Raw genomic sequence first — 14,755 nt, 5'->3', positions numbered from 1 at the left:
AAAAAAGACCATCTATAAAAACTATAAAATTTAACACCGTCCAACAAAAAAAAGTTATGTGAACTTTACATACGGCATATGACTTCCTGTGTATTTGTGTCTCCTGAGCACGAATCCACAGTCTGAATACCTTCAGAAAATCGCTAAAAGTCTTCAGTAAAATGGAGTTTAGGAAGTGACGAGATCTTGATATGCGACACATGTTTTTCGACGTAATTTTCCACGGAGTTTCCGAATCCGTTGTCAGAATTACTCCATAACCCTCTAGTTTTCAAAAAGTTGAAGATCTTTAGAAAATTTTCGGAGACAAAAACACACAGGAAATCATATGCTGCATGTGAAGTTCACATAACTTTTTTTGTTGTTGGCTGGTGTAATTAATACAATACACACGGAAAAACATTGTCATATAAATTCACACAATCGTCTCTAAAGTTGTGACAACAACAAATTATAGGAAAATCCGACGTTTATATAGCGTTTACTTTTATAATTGTGAAATTATCACCAACAAATTGTAGATTTTCCCAAATTCTTAAACAATATTGTATGAAGGTTTGATACAAAATGGTCTTGTCGCGATTTTAGGAAGAATTATGTGAATTTTTGCACCAATGTTTTCTGTTAGGCCAATCAATAGAAGTTTTATGTGTGACAAATACAGGGTATTAATTAAGTATGTACAATAAATTCAACAGACGATTATTTGAGTGATTTTAAGACAAAAAGTTCATATAAATACTAGTCCGCAGATCCTTTGTTTTCAATGTACAGGATGTTGTTAAACTTTTGTAAAAAAATTGTTATTACGTAAATATCTTAAACACTCTTTACCCAATTTTGTTGCAATTTGGCAGTATTATTTGTAGTGTTAAGAGCATAATTTAACTCTAAATTGATAAGATTTGTTAAGTCCAGTGGCGTCCCGAGCGGTACCTTAACGAATATTTTTAATAATGTCTTTAGTGTTGTCCAGTAATATGCAGTTAAGTAGATTTTATTTTTTTTCACCAAAAATTAATCAATATACGATAGATAATCGTCTATTGTATTTATTGTACATACTTAATTGTTTGTCAGCATTTTCAGCGGCCTTAGAACCAAAAGTACTGATAGCAATCCCGCGACCACAGAACCTAGCCCAAGAACGACAATAGCAAATTAAAGATTCCTAGATAAGGAAAATCTGTGTTCCATGTTACCTTCCCCTTTCTTGGTCAAAATAAAAAATATTTTATTAATCTTCAAATGATTTTTATATTAAAAAATTTTATGGACCGAAATTAGATAATTTATTTATAAGTCTGTTTATTTTTCTAAAACTTTTACACAACTCTTCATTGCTCTATTTATTTATCGACTCATTTCCTTCTACTTGACTACTTCTACTTAAATTTTAATAAGATAAACGAAAAAAAAATATTTTTAAAGAAGCCTCGCTAATTTTACTTAAACTTGGGTTTAAGTTTTTCTTGTTACTTCATAATAAGTGTAAATAAGCTGGGCGTAATATAAGTTTTCTTAGTTAAACATTACTTCAGAGGTCTAAAACCAATCCTAAATAAACAAGAAAAGTAAATTTCAACTAGGGTGTTCTAAGTGTGAATTAAAATACCAATTTTGTATAATGCGAGTATATAACGTGTTTCAAAGAAAGTGAATATATTGAATTTAAGGGAATCTAATATTTTTAAAAAACTCATTCAGGCATGTAAGGTAATTTACATTTTTTTCTTTTGGCAATTTTGACGGTGCCAGCAACAGATTCAGATTAATGCAGATTCTTATCATCAGTTCAGATTACTGATAATTATAATGTGCTCATCTTCTAATTAGCTAGTTCAAAGTTTCTTAATTATACAGGGTGTTTCAGAAAGACCTCCCGTAAATTCAGGGGTGATAGTACGACTAAAAATAAGAATTTTTTTGTCTTATGAACTATATGTCTATCTCCTCTTATTTTCGAGATAGAGAGCGACATTTCCAAACGGTGCGAAATATTTTTATGAGATTTGGTATTCCGGGGTTGTTAAGGACGCCAAATACGCTGATCTAATTATTTTTTGTATGTTTTATAGAGGGCGCTAGTTATGCTACATTCGTATTACATTTTAAGTTGTAATTTTTTTGAAGTTAGGTTTTTCGGGCTCCAATTTCTAATGTACAATTTTATTTTCTAAAACTAATATACTCTTGTTACAACTTCCTAATACGGACGGTTTTCGAGAAAACAGGCTTTTAGTTGAACTCTTGCAATATTACGGTGTAGAAAATAAGTGACTTTTCTCAAAATAGGCTTATGTCAAAACTTATTGATGGATGTCTCATAAACAACGCATACATTCTCAGTAATATTTTAAACTCTAATTAACTTTATATCAAAACTTTAGTGACTGTAATTAGTCATTACTAACTGCAGTCACTAACAATCACTAAAATTTTGATATAAAGTTAATTAGAGTTTAAAATATTACTGAGAATGTATGCGTTGTTTATGAGACATCCATTTATAAGTTTTGACATAAGCCTACTTCGAGAAAAGTCGCATATTTTCTTCACCGTAATATTGTAAGAGTTCAAAAGCCTTTTTTCTCGAAAACCGTCCACATTAGGAAATTCTAACAAGAGTACATTATTTTTAGAAAATAAAATTGTACATTAGAAATTTGCATCTGTTTATTTTTTTACTATTAATTTTTACGTAAAGAAGCTGATAACCTACAATAGAACCGATTCAAGATTGTGTCCTAATATCAAAGATAGTCGTTACAGACATGAATTAATTTTATGTTAGACGCTCCAAAAAGAGATGATGGTATAAATGTCTTCATAGTCTTAGTCTATCACAGACAATCGTTCCAATATTGTATGTGTATCAGAGTGAAAGAAAATGGTGGACGTTTGTTGGGTATTAATTTTAGACTGTAGTTTGACTACCGCATCAGTTAAAACAAAACAGAACTAACACTCAGGTCAAAAATTTGACAGTTGTTTTGATGGCGTCTCCGTACTAACTGTTGTTTATATTTTCTGAGCGTTGAAATATCGATTTTTTGGCATATTTTCGGAACCAGTGAAACCAGTATTAAAATTTGATGAGATATCCAGATTTGGAAATTGTCAAGATGACATTTCAATTATATGAACAGTGACTAATTTGACTAGGATTTTTCGTCTTAGTGCATACAAATATTGCTTGTGACGCAATTGAAAGGATACAGCGGTTTTAGTGTATATAAGATCTAACCGAATAAATAGATACTGAAAAATTTATTTTTTACTTACTGTCCACTATGAGGCAGGCGGATGTGAACGCCTTTCCTAGTTCATTATACGCTACACATGTGTATTCTCCTTCATCCTCAGGGTAAACTTGATTTATAGACAACCTGGCAGTTTCGCCATCGAACTCGGCATTGAAATCTCCTCCTAAGTGGATCAGCTGCAAATAAGTGAATATATTATTATGTAACCTGTTTGCTTCCACGTGTTACTACTACTACTGGCGATGAAACTACTTATTTTCTTATTTTTTATGTGTTATACTAAAAGAACTTATTGTGCCGTTAGAGAATAAGAATAAATTAGAAGGAATAGCTTTGAGGGGAAACTGTAGGTGACGTAATTTACTACCAGATCAAAAATTATGTGTTCGCATGTGTCTCGCACATTTATCATTGCATTTATTTTTCATAAAACTATTTTCACTAACTGTTCATCAAATCAGCTTAAATAAAATGATTTCTATATGCTTGGTCGATTGTTAGATGTAATATTTTGAAAAATCAGTAGAAATGTTTCAAGCTAAAAGCATAATACTGTCTCCAGAAACGTCAGTCACTCAGAAAATGTCAAAACGCAAAAATTATATTGAAAATTTTAAACTTGTCATTTTAAGCCAATTACATACTGTAATTTCGACAGTTGCCCATGGCAACCTTCAAATTTTTCGGATTTTTTTTCCTTCTGCCAAGCTATGCAAACAAAATTAATAAGTGGAAATTTTTTTTGTCAGCTATTCAAAAATCAGTTCAGTTCAAAAATCAGTACCTATCCAGAATTTTGCTTTGTAATGTTTTTATTTATTTTAAAATAATAAATAGATACAAATAATTATTTATCAAATATTTATTCCTAGATTTCTTCTATTAACGCTAAATGTTTTTGAAGTTCTGGCTGGAACTCTTCTCTTCGCAACGGAGAGTAACGAGGAGCATAATTATTACCTTTAATTTTCATTTCCATCAGATGTCTGTGTTTCATAAAATATATGTAATAATTTGATGAAATTTTGTTCTGCTGAGCCCTGGTTTTACGTAAAAAAGATGGGATATCTTCCTCCGAAATCTTTTGAATAGCTGCGAAAAGGTTTTCTTGATGCGCACTAATTCCAGTTTTTTTCAGTATATATGGCAAATACTTTAAATTTTTATGAGACATAAGAATGTCCCCTATATTTTGGTGCAAGAATTACATATAGGTATTATAAGGTTTTAAATTAGTTTTTTGGTTGTCCACTGCCATGATTTAATTATAAACAATTAGAACCTAGAGAAAATGACTGTCAACGTGACGTATAGCGAAGACGATTTTGACATCACAAGCCTAAGCCTACTTGATTGCAGTTATGATTTTTTAAGAATCATTGATAAACTGCTATTGACATCACTCTTCTACAAAAACTTACTTTCCTTCTATTTTAGTAATACCTTACTAAGTGAATTATACTGCAAATATAAATATCTGAATTCAAAAATTAAATGCTTTTTTTATTACTAAAGTGAAAGGAACGTGTTGTTTTTATGTTTTCGGAATTTTTATTTCCAAAACGAGCCATTTTTGAATTTAAAAAAACGCCTGAAATGCTATTAGATTATGTGACGTTTAAGAAGAAAAAAATGTGTCATGCACCACAAAAAAATGTCTACCTGTCAAACCAACTTTATTTTGGCGAAATAAGTAAGTTTCAAAATGAAACATGTCAAATTTTTAAAATAAATTTTGATTGTAAAATTTTCTTACCGAATCCCCCACGTCCTTGAATTAATGTGCGGAAATTTTTCCTCAATTTTTCTAGAAAATGTTCAAAAAATACGTTCCTTCGAAAATATTTCCGGAAATAATTCAAGCACTAGGTAGATTAGAAGTGATAATACTTTTCCGATTGAAGACATTACTGATAACTTTATTATTAGACTATTATGAAGAAAATATTAAGTTGAAAATAATTGAAAAAGATTAAATGACGGCACTGAAAATATGCTTATGAATATGTCATTTTCATTTTCATGTGGCAACTAAAATCCTTTACTTTAGGTACCTACGGATACGTGTTTCAGAAAACCTTCCAAAGTACTGAGGTAATGAAAATATTTTCAAATTTTATCTTATAAAAGACTATCTCTGATAGTTTCTCAGAAAGAAATGATATCGAATTCAATTGAAAACGCCCTTGTATTATTGATTAGATCACACGCAAAAAATACTGTCATGAAAATTCTCACAACTGAAGTACATGCACATATTTTGTCAAACTTTTTTGTACAGGGTTAGTCACTATAATCTGATAACTTATTGTGAGTTTATTGAAATTACAAAAAAGTTTTTAATGCAAAGCTTTAGCTTTTTTATGAATTTTTATAATATAGTATTAGAAAAAACAAATGAATAATGGAAATCACTAAATCAAAGAAAAAATATTTTTTTTAAATGGAACACCCTATATATTAGTACATATTTAGCTTCGATAAATTTTTCTCTTTTCAAAAATATATAATATGTTACTGTCTGATGCAGGACTTTTCGACATATTTCAGTTTAAAACTATTTTTGGAAAAACAGTAGAAAAATTTATATCTGAGGGATCGCAGTGGCTATGGACGAATCACGCGGAACAAACAAATGACTTTGACAGAAGTTTATTTATCATCATTAATTTATTTCCTATAATAAACTATTTTAACAAAGAAATAATGTTTAGTGAGAACGAAAAATTTGAGGTTATCGTTTATTTTACACGAATAATACTTAATAATGTGAATGCAGCGCGAGCCGAGTAGCTTGTTTGCATCCCAGGATACTAATTCCATCTCGAGATGCATTTTACGACATTGAGCGACGCTTTAAAGAAACAAAATCACTTGAAAGACAGAAACGAAGAATTATTCCAAATGAAGAATTAGAACTAACTATATTGCTATATTTTCAAGGTAAGCAAATATTCATTCGAGGTTTACCATGGTAAATTCAAATATTAAATTATTGTAGAAAGGCCATAAGAGTCCACAGTAAATGCTTCAAGACAGTTAGAAATAAATCAAAGTAGAATTATTAGAACGTTACATAAATATAAATACCGCCCCTATAAAACTACGCCCGTCCACAAACTTACCCAAAATCAAAAAATTCAGCGATTAGAGTACAGCAGAGAAATGCTGCGTTTGAAAATTGGTCACTTAAACTATTTTGAAAAGATTTTTACAACATTTACATTTACAACAGCTGGCATTTAGAATAGAAAAAATACTCATAACCTGGGCAAATGAAAATCCTCGCTGTAATAGAGAAATTCCAAGTCGAGGACGCACATCGTTTAATGTTTGATGCGGTGTATTGAGAAATAAAATCATTGGTCCAGTATTTTATGAAGGTGCTCTGACTGGGGAAACATACCTGCATTTTCTTGAAAATCAAATAGAAAACAAATTGGAAGACCTGCCGCTGATCGACTACCAATTTAATTTGGCACCAAGACGAGCCTCCGCATAGAACCAGAGCAGTACACAATTATTTAAATAATAGGTTTGATTTATGGATTGGTAGTGGAGGAAATATTCAATGGCCTTCAAATAGCCCAGACCTTACTTGGACAGTTTTTTTGGGGTTACTTAAAAAACGAGGTTTATAAGGAAACTAGTGTAAACTTAGATGAACTAAGACATAAAGTTGATCAATGTATACAAAATTGGAGTGAATTTAATTCCCATTTCATACTAAATGCAGTTCTGAAAATTAATGAGGATTATACGAAGTCTATCAATAATGGCGGTCACATTGAGCATTTGTGACCATTTGTGTTTTAGCTGGTTTTTATTAATTAGGTATTAAAATTCTGTTAAAGTTAAGACTTATTAAAGTTAATAATGATTTTTATTATTATAAAATAATCGGATAACTTCAAATTTTTCGTTCTCACTTAACATTATTTCTTTGTTAAAATAGTTTGTTATAAGAAATAAATTAATGAATTAATGATGATAAATAAACTTCTGTCAAAGTCATTTGTATGTTCCACGTACCTCGTCCATAGCCACTGCGATCCGTCAGACATTTTCCCTCCAACAATAGTTTAAACTGAAATATGTCGAAAAATTCTGAATCAAACAGTAACATATTATATATTTTTGAAAAGAGAAAAATTTAACGAAGCTAAATATGCACTAATACATAGGGTGTTCCATTAAAAAAAATACTCTAATCTAGACGTTTTCATTATTCAATTGTTTTTTTCTAATACTGTATTATAAAAATTCATAAAAACCTTTTTGTAACTTCAATAATAAACTCACAATAAGTTGTCAGATTATAGAGACTAACCTTGTACAATATTGTTTGAAAACTTGAGAAAATCTACAATTTGTTGGTAATGATTTCTCATATTCGGGTTGATTCTGTTAGTTTATTGCCCAAAATCTTGTTTTATAAACCATATTGTTAAAAATGTAAATTATAACAAGATGACTTTTTACACCCATATTCTGTTTAAACCTTTATAACAAGTAGCTCAAAGCTACAATGACAACAATATTGTTTAGAATACGTAATTTTTCAAAGTTCGGACACATTTGGCAATATCGCAATAACCGGTGAACCTAAAATTTACAATATATTTGTATAATGCGCAAGTGTGTCATGTACTGTTTAAAATTTCCTGTTTTCTGCATAAAAACTTATACATATGTGTATTTGGAAATGGCAAATGCCATCTGTTAACTCGCAGCAGCACTTTCAAAAGCAGTGGGTGCAATTTCAAAAAACTAAGATGCTACAAACTCTGATATAGCTCTGTGATACATTATACATATATCTAGTAATACTATTTTCATACGTGTATTAAACATCTTTAGATGTATTTAGGTAGAGAAAAGTATTGACACTAACTAGTTATATATTTTTATATAAATAAATATTTATTGAATATCTGAAAAAAAATTTAATGGGGTACTGTAGTTTAAAGGCATAATAAACTTGCTGCTGTCTTCTATAAAATCCTTTTCTTTTTAAGTAAGCTACTGCTGGAGTCACTGGATGATCTATTTTTGTGGAAACTATAGCTATATGTGTACAATCTATTGCACCAATTATATTTGGAAATAGAAATCCTTTATTTAAGAACCTAAATAATTATTATACTTTTTTCTATCTACATTATATCAATATCTTGAATTAATTCTGTAGTTCCTGTTTTATTTAAACAAAATAATTTCATAAATTTTTCGTTGGGTAGTTCGTTGTATCTCTAATAGATTTATATTGCTGACGTAAGTGATGGAATAAGATACTTACTGGCTAAGGATATTTTTAATCTCAAAAAAATTAATTTGAAAATAAATAAATTCAGGATTTATTGTCATTTTAATTATAATTAATGCCCTTTCACATTGATAAAAATCCCTGAAATGAGTTTGCTGAGATAACTATATTTGATAACAAGAACTTGCTACAATAACATATCATATTGTTAAAATTTGTTAAACAGAATAGACAATCTAAGGACCTTGTTACCAGAGAACCAGATCTCTTTAAAATGACAATAAACAATATTGCTATGTTCAAACAGAATCGACATGATTGTCTGAAGTTATTCATTCGTGGCATCCACTTTGTTTTTATTCTTTGTTTGTTGAATACTTGCCACCTACGCAAAAAATTTGAAAATTAATGAAATAAACTCTTGTCCAAAAAGATCAGTCAAAAGTTATTTTTACGAAAACAGATTTCCCTTACCAAAAACCTCAATCAATTAATCTAAAAATAACACTTAAAAAGCAGGTGGCAAAATGCAAACAAAGAAAAAATCTCAATTGCAAAATTTATCATAACGTGAATGTTAAATTTTGACACCATTTGTGTTACTAGTATAATCGTATGAATTTCCATGACAGTATTTTTTCTGTATATATTTAAGAATAAACCTTGTAATTTTCCTAGTATTTTTTGCTGCTGTTTGTCATAAAATTTCAAAGAAATGCGAAATTATTTACATTTATTTAATATTTATTATTTTATGAGAGGGTATATTTCCAACAGGAGTTTAACACATTACTCATTACAGTAATGATTTGAAAAAACAAAACATTTGTTTCACATAAAAATGCTCTACATCTGTTTTTTTTTAAACTGTTACTTCTAATTCCAAATTGAATTTCTAGAAAAAAAAATAAAGAAATTAAGTATGTGCCACACTTTCTTTATAATTTCTGTTTTCTGGATTTTTTTTTGTACCTAAACAACAAAGATCCATTTTGCACTTCTAGAAAAAGTAATTCCTTACCTTCCCTCCTTTTTCCCATCTTATGTCAGGAGCAGGAGTTGCCTCTACTTTGCATTCCATTGTTGCAGCATCCCCATCGCAACAGCGTATATCACGCAGGTCCATTAATATTTTTGGTATAGTTTGTACGTCACTAAAATTTAATCGAGAGTAATAAAAGCGCAATTTTAATAGGAGCTAGACAAACTTACCCAATTTTCTTTTTGTCCATTGTTCCAGTTGGCATTTTAGGATCTGAAATATAAATACATAATTTAAAAAGATTGAAAGGATGACATTACTGATATTTATTTCAGAAGTTGCTGAGATTGTTCAGTTTCTCAAAATTTCAACAAATTTAATTCATAATCAAAACGGAAAACATTATCAGTTTTTCTAGTAGTTTTAAGGGAGTTCCACAGGGATCTGTGACAGGTCCTAGTTTATTAATATTATACGTTAATGATTTAGAATTTATAATTAAAGACAAATTAGAATATAAATGCAATTGAGCTCTTGATTCTGCAAATGATTATTGTCGGTCTTTAATAGTGGATTTAAGGCTTTCATGGTTTTTATGGTTATCTCTTGGCGACTTCAGTTGCGGTGAAGCATTTGTAATCACCACTGAAGACGCCAGCATTGAAGAACGGAGGAACGGAGAAACATTTGGAAGCATTGGATGCGACCAGTTATAGAGGCCACAGGGGATCACAATTGTCTGAGGAGCAGTTCTATCTATAGAACAAACAATAAGAACCGAAATGAATATCAGGGCGGGCCTAAGGATTCTGATAGCATGTTCATCCACCGCCACAGATAACAATTTTTCATTCGAAGGTTTTGGAAGCTTAAAAGCTACGGTACTTAGGCCCCCATTGGGCCCTTTATACTTCTTCCATTAGAAGATCAATCTATCTCAGACGCTAACCAACCTATTAAAAAGAAAAAGGTGGGAACCTTGCTCAGAGGGATTTCTCCAATAGAACGTTCGCCCAACACGGATTCTCTCGTCTCGTCTTCCTGCTCACAACCCCTATAAAGAGCTGTTTCACACTTCCTCATGTAGTGAAGGTGTTTCCTTAGCCAGCTGTGTCCAGTTTAAATACCTGTCGCCAAGCGAAGTTTTGACCTAAACAAAAGGTGTATCCTTGCTAGGATATTCTTGAAACTCCTTAGCAAATTGACATTTGTTTCATCCCACCTTTTCATAAACTCTTTGTGGATGTTTTCCTTTATAATATCAACAAGTGCTGATAGCGGAAGCACACTAGAGCGACCGCGTCCAAAAATATTGTGACCCGATGCAGTCTTGGCTAGCTTGTCAGCTTCTTTATTTCCATTGCACCGCTCATGTCCTTTGGCCCAACATACAGATATGATAAGGTCACGACTAGGGTCTGGTGGCATTCCCATACCGACCTAGTCATTCTAGATTCTGACCGTAGTGTGTCTAAGGTCAATTTCTTTAGCGGCTATGGTTTTACCTGCTAATTCCTTTTGTACCACGGTAGCATGCCTATCCATTGCCCACTGATATCGGATGTGCAAGGATCTAGAGTATATTCCACATCCTGCACCTTCCTTCCTTTTTGATCCGCCTGTGAAGACGTTACATTCTCTCCTGTCTCCTGATGTGTAAGGTCTGTCGAACGCAAACTGGGAAGAAATACTGTCAGTCTCTGCCTGCAGAGGGGCATCTTCATACCATATGGCATTGTTGTATCGTGAAAAAAAGTAGTGGTGTGGTGATTAGAAATATTTTATTTTTTCATAACAATATGTGTCCAGGATTATCAAATGACGTCTCTTCTAGTTAAAAGTTTTTACCTTGGCGCGAATCCTACTGTATAATTTTTTCTATTATGAGTATTTCAATATGCTAATGGCCTGATAAAGTGCACACACCGTGTTTTTTACAGATTATATATTAGATGCTCTAGAGACGTTCCTGTTATTATCCTAAAGTGATAAAATGATGTACTTCTGTGCGGAAGTTTTTCAGCGAATTCTTAAGGGTAATTATTATTTCATTCAAGTACAAGAAAATAAATGAACAACCTTTTAAAACAAGGCAAAATTGAACCAGAAACGGTTGGGCTTATACATTTGCATTAAGCAAAAGTTTTTGATCCCGTAATGCTTCCTTTAAAAAACTATTTGTAAGCACTTTATTTAAAGTCAAGAACTCAATTCACTTCTAATATAAACGGAACTAAGTATACAAAATTATTTGAAAAATGTATTTATCAAAGACCTGAATAAAAAATTAGAGTGTTATTTTTGTCAATAAACAGTAAACAAAATCATCTATACTTAAGTAAAAAGATAAATTAAAATATTGATGATGTTAATGAAAGAAGTGCAACTTGTAGTTCATCAAACATCCCAGATCTTGGAAGCCATCATTTTTGATACAATTTCTTCGTATTTAGGACTTGAAACTAGTCCAATCACTCTTCTCAATACTACTCATTGTAGTGATGAATGTTGCATCCTTGAACAATGTCCTAATCTGAGGTCGATTGAATACACCTTCTTTCAATTTCGCTTCAGAAGTATTCGGAAATTTTCGCCCTATATAGGGTGAACATTTTTTTTAGGAAACAACAAGAGTCCTAAATACGAAGAAATTGTATCGAAAATGATAAAAGACTTCCAAGATCTGGGATGTTTGATGAACTACAAGTTGCACTTCTTTCATTCACATACGGATTGGTTTCCTGAAAATCTTGGAGATTATAGCGAAGAACAAGGCGAACGATTTCATCAGGATATGAAAGTTATAGGTTGTTAAAAAGAGAAGCGAAAAATAGAGGGACCAAACTAAAGCGTAACTCTTTGCATATATTCTTTGAAGAAAAAAGAACACGTTATAGCAACAAAAATAAGAATGATTTATAGATTTCGTTTTCTTTTGTTTAGAAAGTAGAGTATTCTACAAGTTTTAATGCACTCTCAATCTTCTAGGCTGTTATCTCATCTCTCCGTCTCTCAGTATAAAAAGCAGATGGATAGATGGGTGTATGGGTGGGTTTCATAGGTGGTACAGGTGGATGATAGAAAGATGTATGAATTCATAAATGGGTGGGTGGATAAAAAGATGTATCCAGAACTCTACAACACGAATTATGCCATGAAAATGGCGCTTTAAGCATTTTGATTTATTTTCTGTTTTTGAATGAAATTGAACCAGCTTGTCTGACTATGATGATAAATTAGAATTAAACGAGTGAAAAATCATACGTCTAGTGAGCTGGTAGAATAATTTGATTTTTTATAACTTTCATCTATCGTAAATTACGTTTTTTGTGAATTTTGACCTGTTTTTTTAATTTTCCCGAAAACTTAGACCCGTTCGGCCAAATCCGAAGGCAGATTCGGATTCAGCGCAAAAAAAAATACATAGAAATACATGGGTCTGAATACCAGATCCGATATTTTTTTTTTGTGGGGCTGTGAATTAACGAAGATACAACACACCATTTACGGTCAGTTGTTTTTATGGTTAAGAACTTCAGAAAAGTTAAAAGAATTATTTTGTGTTTTTGCCGACAAAAACTCACCTCTGACTTTTATCTGCAAAGATATGATCGCCTTGGTATCCCCATTACAGTTCTTCGCGTACACGGTGTATGTGCCTGTGTAATCTAATTTGGCGTTGGGAATCTCCAAACGGTATTCGGGTCCATCTCCAACCCGATGGAAGTGTGCGGCATCTCTGTAATAGTCAGGCTGGAACAAACGAATAAATATGAAAATCAACACGTTCACATAATAAATTTATATTGTAAATCGCCCGATGTCAACGTCAGAGGCGTGAGATAACGATCTAACTGTTCCAATTAATTATATATACGTTGAGCTTGATCCCGATTTAGCACACGCTGTCATTTCGATCGTTGGATTTACCTTTTGTAACATTTTCCACATAAATTGTTATGGATTTTCATGTACAAATCGATTCGAAAATTGTTATGCGTCAAACTAAGTTGGTATACACCGGATGTCTAGTAAAAAAATGCCGCAAACTATAACTCTGCCATTTTTTATCCGAACGACTATCTTAATGATGGCCGATTGTCAATTTTTTTTAAATGAGATGATACATTTCTTTGCTTTATCCGGTAAAGAATTTTTTTAATCCAACAATAGAGGGATGGCCAAAAGTACGGAATAAAATTCATATCTTTTGAATGAGTTAATTTTTTTAAAACGCCGAAACACGTTAACTGATTTTAATTTTTTCCCATCTTTCGGTTATACAAGGTGTAACTGAAATAAGTATTCAAAATTTCTGAGCTTATAAAACAAGTCGAAAAATAACGAAAACTTTAATACAATATTTTTGTCAGTGGCGGCTCCTAAGGGAGCTACGCTCTCCTAAAGGGGTAACCTCGGAAACAGTTTTTAATGCGTAACATCCAAACGGCTCGACATTAAGTCACGAAATTTTGGTGAGATATTAACCTTGACGTGCTTAATAAATCTCATAAAATACATTTCAAAATTTGCTACAGGGGCGTGAGAAAATGCAGGACCCAGGGACAAATATAATCATATCTTTTTTGTAGTCAATTTTTTCTAGTTCCTGACTCGAAAATATTGAAATTTGAAGTATTTAACATAAAAAAGGTTATCTTGTTAAATTTCACTAGGATGTGATGAACTCTCATTACATAGCAAAATAAATTAATTATTGCAGTGTGCCATGGGGAAAACAACTGGTCTGACAGTTAACAGAAATGTCAGGTATTTTTAGTTTCAAATTTGTGTCATTTGAGTATTCCCAGTGCCGTTTTATAGTAAATAAAAATATCAAATAATTCAAAAATGCAACAGTATACATTTTCTGAGTATGTAGATATGCTTTTGACGTTAGGTGAATGTCATGGAAGCGCAAGAGCAGACGCACAACGATACGGTGAAAAGTTTCCCAACAGAAATGTGCCCAATTACAAAACATTTCTTTGCACAGAAAGGCGTTTACGAGAACGGGGTACGTTAAAAAGGAACAATTTTGAGAGAGGCAGGCGTAGAATAATTAGAAATGTCCTGATTGAGGAAAGTATTTTAAATTTAGTTGAAGCTAACGCCACACTTAGTACAAGACGACTATCAGTTCAAAATAACATGTCTCATATGACAGTATGGAGGATAATGAGAGAACAACAATTGTATCCCTATCATTATAGACATGCCCAAGACATTTTACCACAGGAC

General features: G+C 31.7%; 1 protein-coding gene across 1 annotated transcript in view; it reads right to left on the bottom strand.

The window, feature by feature from the left end:
• LOC108911760 (titin) overlaps positions 1–14,755 on the bottom strand; it is a 280,890-nt gene that overhangs the window by 88,432 nt on the left and 177,703 nt on the right. Inside the window, exons 20-23 of the mRNA XM_018716773.1 lie at positions 13,099–13,267; positions 9,745–9,787; positions 9,554–9,686; positions 3,286–3,442 (exon numbers count right to left, since the gene is read on the bottom strand). Of these exons, the coding sequence (XP_018572289.1) occupies positions 3,286–3,442; positions 9,554–9,686; positions 9,745–9,787; positions 13,099–13,267 (502 nt within the window). The remainder of the gene's footprint in view (positions 1–3,285; positions 3,443–9,553; positions 9,687–9,744; positions 9,788–13,098; positions 13,268–14,755) is intronic.

The sequence above is a fragment of the Anoplophora glabripennis genome, unplaced genomic scaffold, assembly GCF_000390285.2.
Source record: "Anoplophora glabripennis isolate ALB-LARVAE unplaced genomic scaffold, Agla_2.0 scaffold423, whole genome shotgun sequence".
Classification (NCBI taxonomy): domain Eukaryota; kingdom Metazoa; phylum Arthropoda; class Insecta; order Coleoptera; family Cerambycidae; genus Anoplophora; species Anoplophora glabripennis.
This window is presented reverse-complemented; position numbering and strand designations above follow the sequence as displayed.